The following is a 21,069-nucleotide window of genomic DNA, read 5'->3' as shown; positions in this document are numbered from 1 at the left end:
TTCGTCGGCCCCGAGGCGTCCACGCGCGAACACATCACGATACCGATCAGAGTCGCGCGGGGGCACGCTCGCACGGCGTCGAAGAACTCGTCCGGGTACGGATCCGCAGACGGCGTGAACGCCGCAGCCGCGTCGTCGTCGTCGTCGACGTCGACGTCGTCGACGCCGCGTCGGAAGCTTCCTCTAAACGCGGCGGCGGCGCGGGAGGACGAGTTCGCGACCGCGGCCGCGATATGGCCGTGGCTCGTGCCGGGGTCGTCGGGCGCGGACGCGTCGACGGCGACGATCGCGCCGCCGTCGCCGCCGCCGCGGGGCCTCGCCGCGGTCGCGAGGATTCCGCCGCCGCCGCCCGTCGCGGTCGCGAGGATTCCGCCGCCGCCGCCGCCGTCTCCCGCGACGTCGTTCGACGACGTTCGACTCGCGAGGAAGCCGCCGCCGCGCCTTCGCACGTCGTCGCCGCCGCCGCCCGTACCGCCGGTCGCGCGGTGGGTGCTTCAGGAGGAAGTCAGCGCCGTCTTCGTCGGCGACGCGCTCGCGATGGTGGACATCGTCGGACGCGCGTCCGTGCGGTTCACCCCTCGCGGCGACGGCGGCGACGGCGGCGGCGGCGGCGGCGGCGGTTCGCCGTGGACGTTCCGCGCGGAGCTGCGCGCGCCGATACCGTCGTCCGCCGACGACGCGATCACACCTTGGATGGAGCGGTTCAAGACCGCGCCCGATTCGGACTCGCGTCCGCGGACCCCCGGCGTGCGCGCGACGACGACGAGCCCGACGATCGACGACCTTCGATCGGAGACGCCCGAGCGCCGGTCGCTGATCAAACGCCTCCGCGTCGACGTCGATCGCGCCGTCTACGCCCCCCCCGACGCGACGACCGCGCGCCCCGCGTGCGAGCCCGCGATGCGTTACGAGCTGCGACGGATGAACGCGACGTCGTTGGCGATGTGCGCGGCGGAGGACTTGGTCCCGCTGCCGCCGGTGCGCGCGTCGACGTGGCACGGGCGCGTGTTCGGCGAGGGCGGCGAGTCGCACGCGATCGCGGTGGAGATGTCGCTCACGCCGACGCCGTCGGGTCACGACGGCGACGACGACGACGGCGACGACGACGGTCTCGTCGTGTATTGCGTCGCGCATCTCGAGGGCGACGGTTCATGTCGCGGCGACGCGACGGTTCAGGTCCTGAAAGCGTCCCCGGGCGGAGGCGCGTTCTTCCCCGAACTCGGCTGCTTCGCGTGGCGCGCGCGGCTGCGACGCGGCGACCGCGCGCCGTTCAAAGCGCGGCTGCAGTACCGCACGTTCACGAGCACCGACGGCGGCATCTCGGACGACGACGAGCGCGAGGACGCGCTCGACCGGAACCACGAGCCGGGGGTGACGCTGCACTTCACGTCGTCGCCGACGGCGGGCACCGTGTCCGGAATGGACGTCGTCCCCGCTACCGCGCCAGCGCCGTGGCGCGGGTTTGCCTCGGGCGTGTACGCCGCGCTGCCGATGCCGGAGGTGGAGCCGAGCAGCGGCGGGAGTCCGACGGCGCGGCGCGCGCTGACGCGATCGGCGGCGTTGAAGCGCGTGCGGCGGTGGCGGGACGTCGCGGCGGCTGCGCTGGACGGGCTGGCGACGCGCGACGCGAGCGACGCGGCGGTCGCGGGGGCGTCTTCGGTGGGCGCGCGGGAGGAGGAGGAGGAGGAGGAGGACGTCGCGATCGCGCGCGAGGACGGCGCGTGGGGCGACGTCGGAGTGTTGTTCGACGGCAGCGGGCGCGAGTACGAGCGCGCGGAAGCGCGCGCGCCCGTGATGGACCTTTTGCTGTGAGCGAGGCGCGCGAGCGAACGCGCGAACGGAATCCAATCGACGAACGTAGAGAAACTGCAGTGCAATCAGGCGGAGTGCAGTCATCACGAAAAGACGACGAGTTGACACTTCCGAGAAGAGTCAACAACGCCTCGTCAGATCCGCATTCGCCCCTCCGCGGCTCCTCCTCCGCCCGCGCGCGATGGAGATCGCCGCCGCGTCCGCGGGGATCGCCGCGGTCGGGATGTGGTACAGCCGCCGCGGCGGAACCCGCACCGCGACCGTGAGCGACTTCACCGAGCCTCCGAAGACGTGGGCGGAGTCCGTCGTCCGGCTGCACGAGGTCGTGCGCATCTCGTGGCGAGAGGCGCTCTCGAAGCTCGGCGTGTGGAGGCTCGACCACCTCCTCGCGATTCGGCACCTGAGCGGCAAGGACGTCTCCGCGGCGATCGCGCGGAACGTGCGCGCGCACGGACGCCTCGTCGAGGGCGAGGAGTGGCGACGCAAGCTCGAGAGCATCTCGCGCGCGATGCGGTACAACAGGCACCTCCGCGGCGTCTCCTCGGAAGCGCACATCGTCGCGAAGCTCGACGCGGCCAATTCCGACGTCCTGCTCTCGCAGCTCAAGCCGAGGATCATGCAGCCCGCGTACGTTTTATTCCGCGACGCGCCCACGCGCCAGCTGTACTTCGTCATACGAGGCACGCACAGCGTGAAGGACCACGTCACGTCGCTCACGGGGCACTCGCGGCCGCATCACGCCATCGGCGCCGACGGCGACCCCGTGCTGGGACGCGCGCACTCGGGGTTCCTCGCCACCGCGCGGTGGCTCAGCAAAGAAGTCGGCGACGACCTCGCGCGCGTGATGCGCGAGAACCCGGGGTACGAGCTCACGATCGTCGGGCACAGTCTGGGCGCGGGGACCGCGGTGCTGCTGACGCAAATCTTACGCGAACGAGACGGCGGCGACCCGTCGCGGAACCCGTTCGCGAGCGTAGACTGCTACGCATTCGCGTGCCCGTCGTGCGTGTCCAGGGAGCTCTCCATCGCGTGCAAGCCGTTCATCACGACGCTCGCGAACAATGCGGACATCGTCCCGTACGTGAGCTTCAGCAAAGTCAGCGAACTTCAGGCGCAGATCGTGTCCGCGGCGTGGGAGCAGCAGGTTTTGAAAAAGTGGAAAGAGACGACGAAGAACCTCGGCGCCGCGTGCGCGACGAACCCGTGCGGCGCGCCGAGGCCGGGGAAGGAGCATCAGACGCTGCCGGGACGCAGAGGCGGCGGAAACGGCGGGTGGGGGGTGCTGAACTGCGGCGGGGCGAGAGGGAACCGCGGGGCGCTGACCTTCGGGGGCGGACCCGCGGCGGCGGCGGGCCCGGGGCTCGACGACGCGTCGCTCGCCGCGTCGCTGTCGCAGCAGACGACGATGGACGTCGACCGCGCGCACCTCCCCGGGGCGGTCGCGCGGGGCGGCCCGCGTCGGTGGCTCGGCGCGCAGCTGCGGGGCATACGGAGGATCGTGCAGAAGGACAAGATGCTCGCCATGAGCGGCGCGCTCATCGCCGGGTGCGTCGCGCCGAGGAAACGCGGCGCCCCGGAGCCTCCGAGCGGCGGCGGCGGCGGCGACGACGTCCCGACCACCGGCGGTAACGGTACCTCATCTTCTTCTACTACTACCACCACTTCTGCTTCTTCCGCGGTGGCGTCGCCGCCCGGGGTGTCGAGAACGTGGGCGACGACGCCGACGGCGTCGACGGCAGCGGCGGCGGCGGCCGCCGCCGCCGCCGCCGCGGGCGACCGCGCTGGGCGCGGCGGAGGGCGAGGCGGAGGCGCGCCCGTCGNCGAGGCGCCGCCCGCCGCCTCCGGGACGGTGCCGAGCTCGCAGTGGGCGATCGACGACGGCGACCTCGTGGAGATGGATCTCGACGACGCGACGCTCGCGATGGCGCAAGGCGAGACCGCGCAGGAAGTGTTGAAGCTCCAAGAGGAGCTCAGCGTGATTCGAGCCGCGACCGAATCCGCGGGGCACCGCCGCCGACGCGCCGGGTCGTCGTTCGGCGGCATCGCGGACGGCGTCGACTTTTCGTCCTCGGCGGACGACGCGCCGCGCGCGGGCGGGGAGACGACCGCGCCGACGGCGGTGGCGATGGACACGTCCTCCGGGTCGGGAGGCGCCGACGAGTTCGACGACGACGACGACGAGACGGCGTCGCGCGCGCCGCTGCCGGACCCGGCGCGTAAAAAACTCTCCGCCGCGGCGCTCCTCGGCCCCGGCGCGCCCGCGGAGCTCGTCTCCGAGGCGATCTCGTTCGAGGTGGGCGACGCGATCGCCGGCGGCGGCGCGGGCGCGGGCGTCTCCGAGGACGAGGACGCGGTGAGCGTCGGTTTGGACGAAATCGCGCGGCGGATCGCGACGGGGAAGGGCGGGAGTAATTTCAACGCGCCGTCCTCGCCGGATCGCGGGGTCACCGCGCGGGCTGGCGCGCGCGGTGGGAAGGACCCCAGGGACGCCGCGAAGGAGCGCGAGGACGACCGCGCGTTCAAGACGAAGCTGTACCCCGCGGGCACGATCCTTCACATGGTCCTCGCGGATCCTCCGAGAGACGACGACGACGCCGCCGCCGCCGCTGCCGCCGGCGACGTCGAGGACGCGGTCCCGCCGCCGTCTCCGGGGGGCTCGCGCGCGCCGGAGCCGGAGCCGGCGATCACGACGCGCGCGGCGAAGTATAAGATGTACGCGGACGTCGACGTCGCCGCGTACGATCGCATCACGCTGTCGAAGACGATGTTGAGCGATCACTTTCTTCCAAAGTATCTGGACGCGCTCGACGACGTCATCGAGCACCTGGGGCGAGGCGACGGCGGCGAGGGGAGGACGCGAGAGGCGCGATCGAGTTGAGCGGTAGTCAGTGCAGTGCGTCGTTAGGACCGTGTACGCGTTGAAATTGAAAGTGTTGTCGGGGGATGCACCCGCGGAGTGGTCGCGTCCGCGGCGTTCGAAGCCGCGGCGACGACGACGACGGAACCCTAATTTTGCCTCAGATCTGAGTTTCTTCTTCACACTCTCCCCGCGCGCCGCTTCGACGCCGCACACCGTCGCGATGTCCACGCTGAACCCCGCGGAGATACGAAAGCTCAAGAAGCTGGCTGATGACGGCGACTCGGAGGCCGCTTGGACGCTCGCGATGCACTACGGTAGGGAGAGGGAGTCTACGCTTTTCAACGAGCACGTCACGCGAGCGGCGGAACTCGGCCTGCTCGAGGCGCAGGTCATCCTCGCCGTAGGGAACTCCTGCATGTCGACCGGGATCCGTATGGAGGAAGACGAGGTGTTCAGCGAACATATGGTCCGCGAAGCGAGGTATTGGACGCACAAGGTGAGCACCGATCACGGAGCGGAGGGCAAGTTCGAACTCGCTAAGGCATATATCAGTACTGCTGAGGCTAGTGAGGCTAACAAACAAGGCGAAGCCGTTCAGCTCTTAAAAGAAGCCGCCAACGAGGGTCACACGCAGGCGATGCGCTGGCTCTGGGAGCGGCAATCATCCATGTAAATACTACGAACTACGTCACGTCATCGCCCACCCTACGCGCTAAACCATCGTCACCGTCCCACCGTCACCGCCGCGTCAACGACAAACTCGGTGGCATCCCCAACACGGACGACCGCAGCGACGAAATCGACGAACTCACCGACGCGCCGCCGCCGCCGCGCGCGCTCTTCTGCGCCGCCTCCGCCGCGCTGAAGAAGAAGTCGTTGTAGTTCAACCGCAGCAGCAGCAACCTCAAGTACGGCGCCTTCGGGTCGTTCGCGAGCCGGTTCGACCGCAGGATCGTGTACAACCCGGTCGCCTGCCGCGCGAACTTGGCGCCGATGGAATCAACCTCGACCATCGTCTCCGGAGACGGCGGGCTCCCGTCCGGCGGCAGGCCCTTCACCTCCGCGCACAGCGCCCCCGCGAGCTGCATGATGTTCTCGATGATCGCGCTCACGCTCTCGAGGTCGAGAAAACTCTGCGCCGTGCACGCCGCGAGGAAGCTCCGGTGCGCGCGCTGCGCCTCCGCGAAGTCATCCGGCGCCTCCGCGATTCGCGTCGCCGCGCGTCGAAACTGCGACTCGATGACGTCCACCTGCAGGTACGTCGTCCAGTTGTTCACCAAGAACGCGATGTCGTGCCTGACGCGCTGGCACGCCTCGAACGCACCGCCGCGCTCGCCTCGCCCGCGTCCGCGGCTTCCTCCGCGAACGCCCTCGCCGTAGAAGACGTGGTCGGCTTGAACCCTGCGGTCCGCGTCAGAGCCGCCCGGCGCGTCGCCGCCGCCTTTCCTCCGCAACCGGCACCACGCGTCGTCCAACGCGAGCTGCGCGCGCTTGAGCCTGAGGAGGTACTGGAACAGCTTGTTATACCGCGCGATCGTATTCTTCGTGAGGATCAGCCCGAGCGGCCACGGGACGGCGTAGTCGAGCTCGAGGCCGTCCCAGCCGTCGAACGACGGGACGCGCGCGGTGGCGCCGCCGCCGCTCGTCGTCGTCGCCGCCGCCGCCGCCGCCGCGCGCCTCGGCTGGAAGTGCGCGCTCGCGCCGACGTCGTCGTCGCCCCCGCCGCGCTCCGCGGGGTTAAATCTGAGCCTGAACCGGCTCGCGAGCGGGTCGTTCACCGCGGACGACTTCAGCGCCGCCTGCGCGAACGGCGCCGCCATGTCCGCCTCCGCGGTGCTCGAGCGCGGCGGCGCCCTCAACAACCCGGCGGCTTCCTCGAAAAACGTCTGAAAGAAATCGCCGCGGCCGAGGAGGAAATACGCGCGCAGCGCGCCGAGGTGGTCGAGCAGCCTCGCGTTCGCGACGACGAGCCGCCCCAGGCGCGCGGCGATCGGCGCGCGGATCGTCTCGAGGACGAGCTCGAACGACGCGCGGTCGAACTCGCCGTCGTTTTTCGCCAACGCGCGAAGCGACGCCGTCGCCGCCGCCGCGACTTCCGCCGGCAACAGCGACTTCCCGGCGAACGCGCCGCGCGGGCTCGACAGCACCCTGACCGCGCGGCCGATAAACAGCGTCGCCTCCGCGGCCGGGAGCTCGATCCCGGGCGGGAGGTTCTCCAGCGATACGAGGAACCCGCGGTGCCACTCGTCCTCGCCGCCGTCGTCGCCGTCGAACGGGTCGTCGGAGGCGCCGCTCCCGCCGCCGCCGCCGCCGCCGCGTCGCCGCCGCGAGTCCTCCTCGCGCAAGCCGTACCCGCTCCACCCGCCCGCCGCGGCGACGCCGCGCCCGTCGGCGTCGAAGTCGCCGAGCCACACGCCGCCGTCGCCGCCGCCGCCGTCGACGCGTCGCACCCAAAACTCGCCGAAGGGGTCCACGAGCGCGCCGTGGACGGTCCACGCCAGGAGCTGCTGGTACAGCGCGCGGTAGCACCGCGACCGCAGCGCCCTGAGCGCGGACTCGAGCTGCGGCGCGCCCGCGGCGAGAGCGGCGGCGTGGAGGTGGTGCAGCAACGCCGCGCCGCGAAGGTCTGTGGGGAGGGAGGGAGGGAGGATCGATCGATCGTCAGCCGCGAGTCGACGTTTTTTGAAACGCGAACGCGAAACGAATCGGGAGGAGACGAACGACGGACGATCTCGCGCCCTCTCGCGCGGAAACGCGCGTTTCGCGCACCGTCGGACTCCATCACGGGTCTCAACACCGCGCGCAGCGACGGCAGCACGAGCGCGAACGAGCTCAGCGCGCTCTCCAACGCCGCGGGCAGCGCGGGGGTCGCCCCCCGCAGCACATCCTGCTCCAGTCGAAGCACCGCCGCCTCGTACGACGACAGAACCTCGCCGACGCCAGCCGCGAGCGCTCTTCGGTACAGACTCCCGCCGCCGTCCGACCGCGACGAGCCGCCGACCGCGGCGAGCACCCCGGACTCGCCCTCGTCCGCGACGAATCGCTCCAAGCATCGGAACGCGTACCCGAGCGAGACGAGTCGGTCGAGCGACGCGCGCTCGGGAGGCTCGAGGAACGGGAGATCCGGGGACACGCGGAAGCGCTCCGGGCCGTGGAGCTCGCTCCCGGGGACGAGGACGATGACCTCCCCGGGGACGCCGAGGAGGGCGAGGAGGACCTCGGGGACCATCCTTCCTTCCCGCCGCGCCTCTCGCTGTGGACGACGACGACGACGCGCGCGCGAAGCGAGGTGCCCACAGATTTCGAAATCCGCGTCTGCTCGTTGGCTCGCGCGGCGCGTAGCGGTTCCGGTTCGTTTTCGCCGTGCGTGGCGTGGGGGAACCAGGACGACGACGACGCTCCCTCGGTCCGCCATCGCGCGCGCGCGCTGGGCGCGATGACGACGCGCCGCGACGACGACGACGACGAAGACGACGCGAGCGTGCGGAGCGAGGTCGGCGACGCGCTGCGCCGGCTCGGCAGCGCGGTCGGCGTCGGCACGTCGCGGGGGGACGATGACGAGGAGGAGGAGGAGACCGCGGACGCGATGTTAACGCGACTCGGGATGCGCGCGTCGTTCGACGACGACCGCCGCGCGACGGACGCGGAGGTGCGGTCCGTCCTCGCATCGATGTATCGCGTCGCGCTCGGGGGGGACGCCGCGGGGGACGAGGCGAGGGACGGCGACGGCGACGACGACCGCGATGGTCTCTCCTCCTCCTCCGCGCTGCGAAGCAGCGTCGCGCGAAGCGACGCGTCGTCGCTGTCGTCGCTGTACAGCGCGAAAGACGCGCCGTACGTCATCTCGCGCGGCGCGCTGACCCCGCCGTGGTACGCCAAGTCGTACTACAAGGTCGTCGCCGTCGTCGGCCCGGGAGGCCCGCGCGGGGACGCCTACCACTACGTCTCCGTCTACGACGGCGTCACGCGGTACGACGTCGGCTCCACGGTGTGCCATCCCGCGGCGCCGGGCCACGGCGGCGGTCTCTACGTCTCGCCCACGATCGAGGGATGTTTGAGGAGGGATAAGAACATGTTCCCGCGAAATTCCATGCTTCTGAACGCCCCGCGCGCGATCGCGAAGTGCCGGTGCTGGAACGAGCGGCGAGAGACGGATCCGGTGTTTTACGGCACCAAGCTCGCGTTCACGTTCGCGCGCGTCGACGAGATCCTGCCGTATCCGTCCACGTGGGGCGTGAACATCGACGGCGCGGGGGTGACGACGTGGACGACGGTCGGCCCGCTCGCGGACGAGGTAGCGAGGGCGTCGTACCCGGGACCGGGCCACGGCGCGTTCGATCCAAACGGGAAGCAGTATAACCGCGACGTCCCCGCGGCTGTGGCGCCCGGCGGGAGCGTGTATCGACCGCCGCGGTCGCCGGCGACGTCCGCGCGCCGCCGCGCGGAGGAGTTGGGGGAGGAGGAGGAGGAGGACGCGCCGAGGTTGATGCGCGCGAGCTTCGACGCGACCGCGGCGCGAAGTGGCGGTCTCGGCGGCGGTCTCGGCGGCGTCGAGAGGGCGTCGGCGTCGCGCGTCGACGACGCCGTCTCGCGGATCGTCCGTCGGCTCGAGGCGAAGGCGCTGGGGGACGTGGAAAACACGGGGGAGAGGGACGCCGCGGCGAGGGTGGGGAAGTCTGGGAGGAACGCGGACGCGGCGGAGCGGCGGAGCGTGGAGCTCGTGAAGGCGCAGGCGACGACGATCGCGCTCGAGGAGGAGGTTCGCGCGATGGAGCGGCGGTTGGACGCGACGAGGTACGGCGCGGGCGTCGTCGCCTATATCCGGGCGTGACGCGATCTGTTCCGCTTCCGATCGATCGCGCGTGCGGTAGGCGTCGACGATAGGTAAACTGCAACTTTATGTCGATTCATAAGACTTCTGAACCCGCGACATAATTCCCCCCCGAGACCCCGCCCTCGATCCCCGTCGTTCGCACTCGCCTTCGTACTTCCGAAAGTACGTACCTCTCACGAGTTTGACGAAATAAGTATCACCATCCATCACCCGCCGCCCGCCCGCGCTCGCTTCGCGCTCACAGCTTCCCCGGGGGCGCGTACGGCTTCGGTGGCGTCGTCGCCGTCGGCATCGGCCGTCGCATCGGCTTCACGTCCCAAATCTCCTCCGCGTACTGACGAATCGTGCGATCCGACGAAAACTTCCCCGACCCGGCGACGCTGAGGATCGACATCTTGTTCCACCGCGCCGTGTCCTTGTACGCGATGTCCACCTCCTTTTGCGCGCGCAGGTAGTCCTCGAAGTCGTTCGCGAGGAGGTAGTAGTCGTTCTCGCTCGACACCGCGTCCATGACGGGGTTGAAAAAGTCCGCCCACCCGAACTCGCCGCCGCGAATCTGGTTGACGATCTCGTAGAAACCGCCGGGCGCGTCAAAGTTCCACCGCTCCCTTCGCAGGTTCGGGACTTGGTCCGCGCGCGCGCCGAAGATGAACATGTTCTCCGTGCCAATCTCCTCCGCGATCTCGACGTTCGCGCCGTCCATAGTGCCGATGATGAGGCAGCCGTTCATCGCGAATTTCATGTTCGACGTCCCCGACGCCTCCGTCCCCGCGGTGGAGATGTGCTGCGAGAGCTCCGCACCCGGGACGATAACCTCCGCGCTCGAGACGTTATAATCCGGGATGAACACCACCTTCAGCTTGTCGTCGATGTTTTTGTCGCCGTTCACCTTGTCCCCGACCGCGCTGACGAGCTTAATGATGCGCTTCGCCATGTCGTACCCTGGCGCGGCTTTGCCTCCGATGACGCACACGCGCGGGACTTCCTTCGCGCGTTCCTCCGAGCTCATCGACCGCAACACGTTGTAACGGTGAATGATGCTCATGACGTTCAGGAGCTGGCGCTTGTACTCGTGGATGCGCTTGACCTGGACGTCGTACAGCGCGTCCGTGGGGACGTCCATCCCGGTCTTTTCTTTGATCAACGCGGCGAGGCGTTCTTTGTTGCGAAGCTTGATCCCCGCCCACTTCTTTTGGAACGCCGCGTCGTCCGCCTTCTCTCGCAAGCCCTGGAGCAAGTCGAGCTCCTTGATCCACGCGTCCGTGCCGAGCGTTTCCGTGATCAACTCCGAGAGCTCGGGGTTACAGAACGCGAGCCACCGGCGCTGGGTGACGCCGTTCGTTTTGTTTTGAAACTTCTCCGGCATGATCTCGTAAAAGTCCTTGAAGATGGTCGTCTTGATGAGCTCGGAGTGAATCGCCGCGACGCCGTTCACGGTGTGGCTCGCGACCAGCGCGAGGTTCGCCATCCTGACCGACTTCTCGATGTTCTCGCCCTCCTCGATCACGCTCATGCGCCAGATCCGTTCGGTGTCGTCCCCGAAGATCCCTCTCAGCTCCTGCGTGAACCGCCAGTTGATGTCGTAGATGATCTGCATGTGCCGCGGCAGCACAGTCTCCACGAGCTCCACCGGCCACTTCTCCAACGCCTCGGGAAGAACCGTGTGGTTCGTGAACGAGAACACCCTCGTGGTGATCTCCCACGACTTCGTCCACCCCAACCCGTGGTCGTCCATGAGCAGACGCATCAGCTCGGGCACGCCGATCGTCGGGTGCGTGTCGTTGAGCTGAAGCGCCACCTTCTCCGGAAACTCGTTGAAGTCGTCGCCGTGCGTGACGAGGTACCGACGTATGATGTCCTGAAGCGTCGCGCTGACCATGAAGTACTGCTGCTTCAGACGGAGTTCCTTGCCCTGGTACGTCCGATCGTCCGGGTAGAGCACCGCGCTGATCGTCTCCGCGCGTTGCTTCGCGAGAATCGCCTGGACGTAATCGCCCGTGTTGAAACTCTCCAAGTCAAACTCGCGGCTCGGCTTCGCGCTCCACAGACGCATGTTGATCGTGTTCGGGGTGTTCCAGCCCGGGATCGGGGTGTCGTACGCCACCGCGGAGATCTCCTCCCCCGGGGACCACAAGAACGTCTGCCGTCCCTGCGCGTCGTCGCCTTGCTCGACGTTGCCGTAAAATTTAATCGGATACGCGATGTTCGGCCGCTCGATCTCCCACGGGTTCCCAAAGTTGAGCCAGTAGTCCGGGTTCTCGTGCTGGAACCCGTCGTGGAGTTCTTGTCGGAACATCCCGTACTGGTACCGGATCCCGTACCCCCACGCGGGGAGGTTCTCCGTCGCCATCGAGTCGAGAAAGCACGCGGCGAGTCGCCCCAAGCCGCCGTTGCCGAGCGCGGCGTCGCGTTCCTTCCCCACGAGGTTCTCCATGTCGTACCCGAGCTGCGTGAGCGCTTCTTTGAACGGATGGTCGAGCTCGAGGTTACACAGCGAGTTCGTCAGCGACCGCCCCATGAGGAATTCCATGGAGAGGTAGTACACGCGCTTCGGGTCTTGCTCGCGGAAGTACTGCTGCGTGTCGTTCCAAGATTCGATCAGGCGGTCGCGCACGGACAGCGACGTCGCCTATCGATCGCGGACGAGGTAGGGGTGGGGTGGGGTGGGGTGGGGTCGGTCAGCGCGACGCTCGCTCGAGGGTGGCGGAGAAAGAGCGAAGAGCGATCGCCGCCGCGACGACCAGCCGCCCGACGCGGAAAAAGCGACATCCAACCGGCGGAGAGAGATGTTTGGGGTTTCGCGGCAGGGGACGGATGGATCGACGTCGCCGCGCTATCGCACCTGGTACGCCTCGAAGTCGTCAAAGCGGTACCGCGACCTCGCGAGGGTGTACTCCACGTGGTTCACGATGCTCTTCTGGACGGCTAACACGTCGTTCTTGATGTACGAGTCCATGAGCGAGTACAGCATGTCTTTCTTCCGAGGGTTGTCGATGTTGGCGGTTTTGTCCGTGGGGCGCGAAACCTCGCTCGATTTCAGGTAATGCGCGTTCATCACGAACGTCACGACCTGCTCGATGTTCGCGAGATCGTACGGATCCTCGACCCTGATGCCGTCGTCGCCGGTGACGTAAAACGTGTCCGACACGACGCCATCGCTGTCCATGTCCACCTCGGTTCTCTCCACGGTCAGGCCGAGGTCTTGGAGCGTCATCTTCATCAGTTGTAAAATTCCCGGGCGGTTCGTCGCGCGGACGCTGATGACCGTGTTCGCGGGATCGCTCGCGCCGTCCACGACGACGGTCAGGTTCGCGTCCTCCACGGACGGCGGCGTGCACTCCTCGGAGGCGACGCGCGCGGGGGGCGCGCGCAGGACGCGGCGATCGCGACGGCGATCCCCCCCGCTTTTCGCGAACTTGATCGGCGTCCCAGCCCCCGCGGCGACGACGACGGCGCGCGACGCGGACGGGGCCGCGGGGCGCGACGACGCGCGGGTTGGAACCGCGCGAGCCGCCGCCGCGAACGACGCCATCATGGTTGACGTTAACGCGCGATCTTCTGCGCCGTGCGCGTTACGCGGCGACGTAGATCTGCCCGATCGCGCGCGCCCCTCAACGTTAAAGTACCTCGGCGCCGGTTCAAAAACCCAGCGCAAGCCAGGGAGTGGGTAACGGCGTAGTACTTTTTGTATGAGAAATAGTCTGAAAATCGCGGTGGTACCATTTCAACTTTTTTGCTTTCAGCGTTGATCGATGTATCGATCAAACCAGAGAATTCATCGCGAATTTTTCAAAGGTTGCTTGACCGAGGCGCAACTTCAAGCGCGCGTAGCTCCCTAATGCCCGCGAGTCCCAGCGCGAAATCACGACCGCGATGAGCCCTGATGAAGGCGATCACGGTGATGTGCTTTTTGTGCTGGGACTCGCGGGCAAACTTGCCGAACTGAAATGGTACCAAAACGTACGTTCGTTACTGACTCCCTGCGCAAGCCAGCGCACTCGGGATATTTTTCGTCGACGGCGCGGCGTCAGCGGCGCGCTTTATGATTTTGGACTACTCAGCAGATCGGCGCGCGCGCGCGCGGGCCGCGCGAGCGCGCGATGCCGAAGAGGGCGGCGCCGCGCGTCGGACACCAGGCGCGGCTCGACGCGTTCCTCTCCCCGCGAGGCGGCGCCGGGGGGCGCGGTCGAGCCGCGGACCGCGGGTCGAGATTCGTCGCGTGTCCCGCGTGCTTCGCGGACGTCCCCGCGACGCTCATAAACGAGCACCTCGACGACGGCCGATGCGGGGAGAGGGAGGAAGCGACGCGGCGGAGACGCGACGGCGGCGGCGGCGGCGAGACGGCCGCGGCCGCGGTCAACGTCCACGGGCAGATCGCGCACACCGCGAGAGGGACGCCGTGGCGAAGATCGATGGCCGCGAGCGGGATGGACGCGCTCGAGGACGACGACGCGCGGAGACGCGGGGACGACGACGACGACGACGACGACGTTTGCGTTTCGAGGGATGGGAACGACGACATCGCGAACGACGCCCCGGGCGACGCGTCGTCGAACGTCAAAGACACACTCGCGCGGCTCATGCGCGCGTCCGCGGCGACGTCCACCTCGAACACGCCGTCGCTCCCCGGGCATCATCTCCTCCTCGACTTCATCACCGAGGACGAGGAGAACGCGCTCGTCGCCTTTCTCGACGACGGCGAGCGCGGGATCCACGACTGGAAGCCGTCGACGTTCAACGGCGCGCACAGAGGGAAAGCGTGGGGGGTGCGGGTCGACCTGAAGCGCCGAACCGTGAGCCCGCCGACGCGCGAGATGCCGCCGCGTTTGCTCGCGGTCGCGGAGAAGATGCGAGGCGCGCACGCGCTCTTGGCGCGCTTCTCGCCGAACGAGGCCAACGCGATATCGTACGACAAGCGCCTCGGCGACCGACTGCTCTCGCACGTGGACGACCGGCAGCTCTCGTCGGACGTGCTCGTGAACCTCTCACTGTGCGGCGAGTGCGTCATGACGTACGAGAGAACGACGACGCGGTCGTCGGGCGGCGGGACCCGCGGGAGCGATAGGGTGGACGTTCGGCTGCCGCGGCGGTCGCTGCAGATACAGAGCGGCGACGCGAGGTACGCGTTCGCGCACTCGATCGCGAACGAAAACTTGTTGGACCCGCGGCGGGTGTCCATCACGTTTCGCGAGAGCAGAACCCCGAGCACGAGGACGACGACGCGCGGGAAGTGATTGGATTGGATCCGATCCGATCCGATCCGATTTGATTCGAGCGAGCGTCGTCGAGCGCGCGTGTCGTCGTTATTAGTTAGACGCGTCGTAGAACCTAGGCCTAGCGGGTGTTCGCTCGAGCGGAGAGACGAGCGCGAACGCTTCACGACGCGCTCCACAGTTGATACCGAAGCCACAGCGCCGCGAGGACGAGCGGCCAGACGAGCTCGAACCCGGCGGTCCCGACGAGGACGCCGACGAGGGAGACGACGCCCTTCACCGCGCCCGCGGCCATGTCCCCGGGGCTCACCGCGGTCGCGGTCGCCGCGGTCGCGGTCGCCGCCGCCGCGTCGTCGTCGTCGTCGGCGCCGCTTTTTCCTCCCCGCGTCGTCGTCCCCGCGGGCCCCGCGTCTCTCCCCGCGCCATGTGCGGTCCCGTCGTACGCCTCCACGAGAGCCTCGCGCATCTCGTGCATCATCTCCGTCGCCGCCCGCAGCTTATCGTCCTTCGCGCTCAGCTCCGCCTCCAACGCGCGCGCGCGCTCCTCGACGCGTCCTCTCGCGTCGCGCTCGTCTCGAATCGCCTCGAGCAGCTCGCGGCGTCGCTCGTCGGCGTCCTCCTCGGAGAGCATCCCGGCGATCGTCCCGCACGTGACGTCGCTCTCCGCGCCTCGCCGCGACGACGCCCCCGGCGAGCTCGACTCGCGCAGGCGAGACGCGAGCGCGACGTTCTCGAGCTGCGCGCGGACGAGCTCCTCCTTCGCGTCTCTCAGCTCGCGCTGCAGCGACGCTTGGAACCTGAGCTGCGCGTTCGGCGTGGACGCCGTGGACGGATCGATCGCGTCCGTCTGCGCCGCCGCGGAGGACGTCGAGGACGGAGGCGATCTCGGGAGGTACGGCGCGCGCGATCGCGCCGCCGCCATACCCGCCGCGCCGCCGCCGTCGCGAGGGTGGAGCTGCCCGCGCGTGGAGACCCATCCGCCCGCGCCCGCGCCCGACGACGGCGCGCCCGCGCGCAGCGGGTTCGGGTCCGCCTCCGCGCCGCTCGCGCCGCCGACGCCGTCCCTCCGCGTCCGCGGCGCGGCGACGGGCTGCCGCGGCGGCGCGGCGAAGTTGTTCCGCCCCGCGCCGCCCGCGGCGTCGACGCGCCGCGTCGCGCCTCCGTTCGCCGCGCCCGGATGCGACGATGGCGGGAAAAAGCTCGAGGACGTCACCTTCGCGCCGTTCGCGCGCGCGCCGTCCGCGCCGTTCGCCGCGGGGAAGTGCTCCTTCGGGCGGCGGATCATCGCGGCTGTCGACGCGCGATCCCCGCGCGCGCGCTCTCCTCGCGCCGGCCCGTGCAATGCCGCGCGAGAGGAGAGGGCAATCTATTTCTTCCTCTCATCAAAAAAAGCTCGTCGAAGCGTCGGGTAAAATCCTTTAAGGGTGAACGGGACGAATTCATCGAGTATGAAAGGTATTGTTTGGTAGGGCCATATGAGTTTCAAACCACTCCCGATTTTTAGCCGATCAAACTGACCCGAAGACCGTTATCCGTTATTTTCGAGACAAATTCGCCTTTTTCCGTGACGTTGACGTGACGTGAGGGGACGGGCGGCGGCACAAACGCACGCGCGAACGAGTGGGAACCGCGAGGACATCGCGCCCCTGAGACGACATCGTCATAACTTGACCAAGGTAATTCTTGCGCAAGGATCGCCGTGCTTTTACGCGCTTCAAGACGCGAACGAACGCCGCCGCACTTCGCGCCGCCGCCGCGTTTCGTTTCTCACAGAAAAGAGAAAACCCTAATCCCCAACGACCTTCGACGTCGTCGCGTGACCCGCGCCGCCGCGTGAATCAAGATGACGTACCCGACGCTCGGCTCCGAGTCCGCGATCGCGACGGTGACGTGCACGACGCTGTTCTTCTTCATCACCGCGATCGTCTACGCGCTGCGCAAGGCGGACGGCTCGTTCATGATGCCGCTCGAGTTTTTCAACAGCGTCAAGACCCCCAACGTGCACTGGCTCAGCGCGAAGAACTCGCTGCCGTGGCGCCAAGTCGGGCTCTCGTACTTCGCCGGCGGCATGGGCGCGTCGGTGTACTACGGCTCCACGGAGATGGGCGCGAACACGCGCCTTTCCTGGTGGGGCGTCTTTGGATACACCATGGGAAGCACGTCCCCCGCGCTCCTCCTCATCGCCATCGCGCCCGCCATCAAAAAGTTCGTCGGCGACAAAAACGGCTTCAGCGTCACGGACTTTGCGCTCCAGCGCTTCGGCCGCTTGACGCAACTCGTCGCCGCGTTCATGAGCGTGATGTACATGTTCATCTCCCTCTGCGCGGAGCTCGGGAGCATCGCGAACGTCGCGACGCTTTTCGCCGACAGGACCAGCTACACGCGTAAAGTCGTCCTCTGCGTCGTCGCGCTCGTCACGATGTCGTACACCATGGCCGCGGGGTTCCCCGCATCCGTGATCACCGACCGGATCCAGGGCGTGATGATCATCTCTTTCATGCTCTTCTTCGCGATCTTCTTGATGGCCGAGAACCCGGTCACGCCGTCCGAGATGGACTCGGTGTCGCACTCGAGAACATCGGGCTTCGTCGTCATGGTCACGCTCATCATCGCGATCATCTCCGCCGAGCTCTTCAACGCCGGGCAGTGGCAGCGCGTGTACGCCGCGAAGTCCACCGTGGATCTTCGCAAGGGTCTCGCCCTCGGCGCGGGGTTGATCTTCATCGTGATGTGGTTCTTCGGCGTCCTCGGCGTCGTCGCCGCGGCCAAGTACAACGACGACTTCAACGCGTACACGAAGTTCCACTACCTCGCGTACTTTTACCTCGTCGAGAACTTGGCGAAGGGGTGGCACTTCATCGTCCTCATCTTCGCCACCTCGCTGTGCGTCTCTTCCGTGGACTCCATACAGAACGGACTGACGTCCGTGATGTACAGGGACATCAAAAAGTTTGGCCTCCCGGTGAACAGCGTCCGCGTGGTCTGCCTCGCGCTCAACATCGGCGCCATCGTCGTCGCCGCGGATAAGATTGACGTTCTGTCTCTCTTCCTCATGGTCGACCTCGTCTGCGCGGTCGCCGCGCCGGCGCTGTACCTCGGGATGATCCGCAAGGACGTCAACAAGTTCATCGTCGCCCCCACGGAGTTTGGGTCGCTGATGGGCGTCGTCAGCGGCGTCCTCGCGGTGATCATTCAAGGCGCGATACTCAACCTGGACGGCGCGTGGACGGATACCTACGGCGCCGTGCACTCCACGAAAGCGGTCGCGGAACTCGCCCCGCCGATCGTGCACCGCGCCCAAGGCGCGGCTGGGAACTTTTGGCTGCCGGACGGGACCACGATCGAAGGAGGCGGGCTGCAGGCGTTCGGCGGCGTGCGAACGCTGTCGACGTTCATCCTCGCCGTGTGTTTCAGCGCCTTCGGCACGATGTTCTTCTCGTTCCTCGACGTGACCGTTCGCGGCGACGCGTCGAGGAAGCCGTTGATTCAGCTCCCGTTCGACGAGCCCGTCACGGACACGCGGAACCCCGCGCCGTTGGAGTACGAGCCGGGGGAGAAGCCCGCGGAGGAGGAGGTCGCGGACGCGGCCAAGCCCGCGGCGAAGGTTTAAAATTCGGTTCGGTTCGATCTCTTCGAGACGAAGACGAAAACGAAACGCGGACTCCCGTCGCCGTCGACGGGGATCTGTACCAAAAAAGAAAAAGAAAAAAATGACGGCACTGGGGGTGCTCGCGCGCGTCCGCGCGCGGGCTGAGAACATACCCTTCTGACCGGACCATGGTAATGCATGCGTCGGGAAGTGCTTTCCCTCGGGGACGAATAATACTCGCGTCCGCGGGGGAATGTACCACTATATACTACAACAACGCCGCACAAAAAAATGAAAGCGGTGCGAGAGCGAGCGAGCGCAGATACCATCGCGCTCATAACCTATTTTCGAATACTATGAACTCACGCGCTAAACGAGGAGTCTGCCTCCTTCGTAACTCGTCCGCATCGAGAACGCGTCCACGAGCACGTCCGTCGGGGTGTCCCAGGACGTCGCGACGAGATCGCACACGACGTCCAACATCTCTCGCGCGGTGATCCCGTTATCGATCGAGTCGCACGACAGCACGCGACTCAGATGCGGCGACAGCGACGCGTTCCCGGCGAATAAATACTTTACGATTTGCTTCAGCTTCCCGAGCTTGAACTGCTCCTCCGCGGCGGCGCCTCCTTTGAGCTTCCGCCTTCGCTTACGAGGTGATATGAGCAAGTCGTCCGCGAAGACTTCCGCGGCGAACGCGCGCAGGAACCGGACCACCTCCGACGCTTCCTCCGCGGGCGTCAACCCGAACGAAGAAGAAGAAGAAGCCGCGCCGCCGCCGCCTTCGGACCAATCCCCCGCGCGTAACTCCGCCTTGATCCTCCGAAACACGAGCGGATCTTGCACCGCGCCTCTCCCGACCATGATCCCCGCGCATCCGGTCTCGAACAGCAGCGCTCGCGCGCGCTCGGGCGACGTCACGTCCCCGTTCCCGATCACCGGGACGTCGAGCGTCTCGACCGCAATCGCGATGTCTTTCCAGTTGGCGCGTCCCGAGTACCCCTGCCGCCGCGTCCGCGGGTGCAGCGTCACGAACGCGGCGCCGCCCTCCTGCGCGGCGAGAAGATTCTCGCGCAGCAGACTATCGTCGTCGTACCCGCTGCGAAGTTTAAGCGTCGGCACGCACCCGGTGCCTTCGCAGCCGCGCCGTATCGCTGAGGGCCATTCCATACAAAAAAAGTTTACCGGTCAGTTGAAAGGGGACGCGATCAAATGTTGAAACCGAGCGATGCGATGGGTGAAAAACTTTTGTATAGAACGCACCTGAGACGCACGCGTACACGTCGTTCGGGTCGCGAAGCAGCGAGCTCCCCGCGCCCTTGCCCGTGACGACGTTCGCGGGGCAGCCGCAGTTGAGGTCCACCCTCGGCGCGCGCGTCTCGCGCGCGAGGACGCGCGCGCAGTGCTCCAGGAGGTCTGGGTTCGAGCCCATGAGCTGCGCGGCGAGCAGAGGCGGCCCCGCGTCGTCGTCGTCGTCGTCGCGGAATCGATTCGACTCTGCGACGTCGCCCGGGGACACGCCGACGGCGTCGAACACCGACGCGTTCGCGGGGCGCGACAGCTCCTCGGCGTCGTACCCGTTCAGCGCGATCCCGCGCAGGAGCTTCTCCGCTTTCGCGCCCTGCGACAGCGTCCCCGGGACGCGCGTGAACTCGCGGCACGCCTCGTCGAAGCCGCCGACGCTCAGCGAGAGGCTCCGACGCAGGCGCGCGTCGCCGAGGCCCTCCATCGGCGCCAAGAACAGCGGCGGGCATCCGCCGTTCTTCCCGCGCGCGAACAGCGACGCGTAGTCCCGCCGCGGCGGCGGAGGGACCGCCGGCGAGGACGCGCTCGCCGCCGCCGTCGCCGCCCACATCGTTGTGACGCGCGCCCCGCCCTAGGGCAATGGTTTTCGTAACAATCCCTTCGCGCCGGCATATGCATTCCGATGCGCGCGCCGGCCGGGCTGGCCAGCTGGGCGGCGACCGCATCGCCACCACTCCCGCGACCCCGCCGCGCGTCGCGCCCCGCGCCGCGCGTCGTCGCGCCGCGCATGGCGTCCGCGTCCGCGTCCGCGTCCGATGCGACCCCGCCGAACGACGCGTCCTCCCCGGACGATCGAGGCGCCGCGCTCGAAGCGTGGATGCGCGTCGGCGCGGACGACTTCGATCCGCGCGGCGTCGCCGTGCGGCGCATCTCCGACGCGCGCGGCTTCGGCGGCGTCGCGACGCGTCCCATCGCCGCGGGCGACGTCCTCGTCGTCGTCCCGCTGACGAAGATGATCACGTCCGAGAGCGTCCTGCGCGACGCGCGCCTCGGCGCGTGCGCGGCGAGCTTGAGCGATTATCAGGTGCGTTCTATACAAAAGTTTTTCACCCACCGCTCGGTTTCAACGTTTGATCGGTACCCGTTTCAACTGACCGGTGAACTGTTTTTGTATGGAATGGCCCTCAGAGGCTCGCGATGAAGCTCCTGCACGAGCGCGACGGACGCGAGGGCTCCACGCGCGCGCACGACGCGTGGATCGAGACGCTGCCGGACGCGGAGACGCTGCGCGAAACGCACCCGCTGCTGTGGAGCGAGGGGAGACTCGAGGAGACGCTCGGGGGGAGCCCGACGTTCGACCGACTGGTCGCGATGGGAGAGGACGTCGAGAGAGGCGCGTTCTATACACTGGTCCCCATACGACCGCGTCGGCGTGGTGAACGCCGATCCTTAAGGACTTTTGCCGGCGCGTCTCTCCGCCCACCCCTCGCTTTCGATCCCCGCCCTCGACGCCTTT

General features: G+C 67.8%; 10 protein-coding genes across 10 annotated transcripts; 6 read left to right on the top strand and 4 right to left on the bottom strand.

The window, feature by feature from the left end:
• Window positions 1-1,993: 1,993 nt before the first annotated feature.
• On the top strand, window positions 1,994-4,759 carry MICPUCDRAFT_60120 (uncharacterized protein; the record flags this gene model as incomplete). Its single annotated transcript, XM_003060631.1, has 1 exon — window positions 1,994-4,759. The coding sequence occupies one exon, from the start codon at window positions 1,994-1,996 to the stop codon at window positions 4,688-4,690; it is 2,697 nt and encodes an 898-aa protein (XP_003060677.1). The 3' UTR covers window positions 4,691-4,759.
• A 133-nt stretch (window positions 4,760-4,892) lies between these two features.
• On the top strand, window positions 4,893-5,367 carry MICPUCDRAFT_60119 (uncharacterized protein; the record flags this gene model as incomplete). The annotated part of the gene is made up of 1 exon (XM_003060630.1): window positions 4,893-5,367. One exon carries the CDS (start codon window positions 4,893-4,895, stop codon window positions 5,343-5,345), a length of 453 nt encoding a protein of 150 aa, XP_003060676.1. The 3' UTR covers window positions 5,346-5,367.
• A 159-nt stretch (window positions 5,368-5,526) lies between these two features.
• Window positions 5,527-7,901, bottom strand: MICPUCDRAFT_945 (uncharacterized protein; the record flags this gene model as incomplete). The annotated part of the gene is made up of 4 exons (XM_003060331.1): window positions 5,527-6,073; window positions 6,128-6,964; window positions 7,085-7,298; window positions 7,442-7,901. Coding segments are annotated over 4 exons (2,058 nt in total), but the record flags the coding sequence as incomplete, so codon positions are not given.
• Window positions 7,902-8,108: 207 nt separating this feature from the next.
• Window positions 8,109-9,580, top strand: MICPUCDRAFT_60117 (uncharacterized protein; the record flags this gene model as incomplete). The annotated part of the gene is made up of 1 exon (XM_003060629.1): window positions 8,109-9,580. The coding sequence occupies one exon, from the start codon at window positions 8,109-8,111 to the stop codon at window positions 9,501-9,503; it is 1,395 nt and encodes a 464-aa protein (XP_003060675.1). The 3' UTR covers window positions 9,504-9,580.
• Window positions 9,544-13,083, bottom strand: PHO1 (glycosyltransferase family 35 protein). Its single transcript, XM_003060330.1, has 2 exons — window positions 12,349-13,083; window positions 9,544-12,135 (listed from the first exon to the last, which is right to left on the bottom strand). The coding sequence occupies exons 1-2, from the start codon at window positions 13,039-13,041 to the stop codon at window positions 9,745-9,747; spliced, it is 3,084 nt and encodes a 1,027-aa protein (XP_003060376.1). The 5' UTR covers window positions 13,042-13,083; the 3' UTR covers window positions 9,544-9,744.
• A 523-nt stretch (window positions 13,084-13,606) lies between these two features.
• Window positions 13,607-14,740, top strand: MICPUCDRAFT_60114 (uncharacterized protein; the record flags this gene model as incomplete). Its single annotated transcript, XM_003060628.1, has 1 exon — window positions 13,607-14,740. One exon carries the CDS (start codon window positions 13,607-13,609, stop codon window positions 14,738-14,740), a length of 1,134 nt encoding a protein of 377 aa, XP_003060674.1.
• Window positions 14,741-14,882: 142 nt separating this feature from the next.
• On the bottom strand, window positions 14,883-16,004 carry MICPUCDRAFT_40945 (uncharacterized protein; the record flags this gene model as incomplete). The annotated part of the gene is made up of 1 exon (XM_003060329.1): window positions 14,883-16,004. One exon carries the CDS (start codon window positions 16,002-16,004, stop codon window positions 14,883-14,885), a length of 1,122 nt encoding a protein of 373 aa, XP_003060375.1.
• A 324-nt stretch (window positions 16,005-16,328) lies between these two features.
• Window positions 16,329-18,688, top strand: SSSF-P (Na+/solute symporter). Its single transcript, XM_003060627.1, has one exon. The coding sequence runs from the start codon at window positions 16,563-16,565 to the stop codon at window positions 18,327-18,329; it is 1,767 nt and encodes a 588-aa protein (XP_003060673.1). The 5' UTR covers window positions 16,329-16,562; the 3' UTR covers window positions 18,330-18,688.
• MICPUCDRAFT_19190 (dihydrouridine synthase) lies at window positions 18,678-20,163 on the bottom strand (the record flags this gene model as incomplete). The annotated part of the gene is made up of 3 exons (XM_003060328.1): window positions 18,678-19,462; window positions 19,572-19,743; window positions 19,846-20,163. The coding sequence occupies 3 exons, from the start codon at window positions 20,161-20,163 to the stop codon at window positions 18,678-18,680; spliced, it is 1,275 nt and encodes a 424-aa protein (XP_003060374.1).
• Window positions 20,164-20,340: 177 nt separating this feature from the next.
• MICPUCDRAFT_60110 (uncharacterized protein) lies at window positions 20,341-20,754 on the top strand (the record flags this gene model as incomplete). The annotated part of the gene is made up of 1 exon (XM_003060626.1): window positions 20,341-20,754. One exon carries the CDS (start codon window positions 20,341-20,343, stop codon window positions 20,752-20,754), a length of 414 nt encoding a protein of 137 aa, XP_003060672.1.
• Window positions 20,755-21,069: the final 315 nt, after the last annotated feature.

The sequence above is a fragment of the Micromonas pusilla genome (genome assembly GCF_000151265.4).
Source record: "Micromonas pusilla CCMP1545 genomic scaffold MICPUCscaffold_8, whole genome shotgun sequence".
NCBI lineage: Eukaryota > Viridiplantae > Chlorophyta > Mamiellophyceae > Mamiellales > Mamiellaceae > Micromonas > Micromonas pusilla.
Note: the sequence above shows the minus strand (reverse complement) of the source record. Positions and strands in the feature narration are given on the sequence as shown.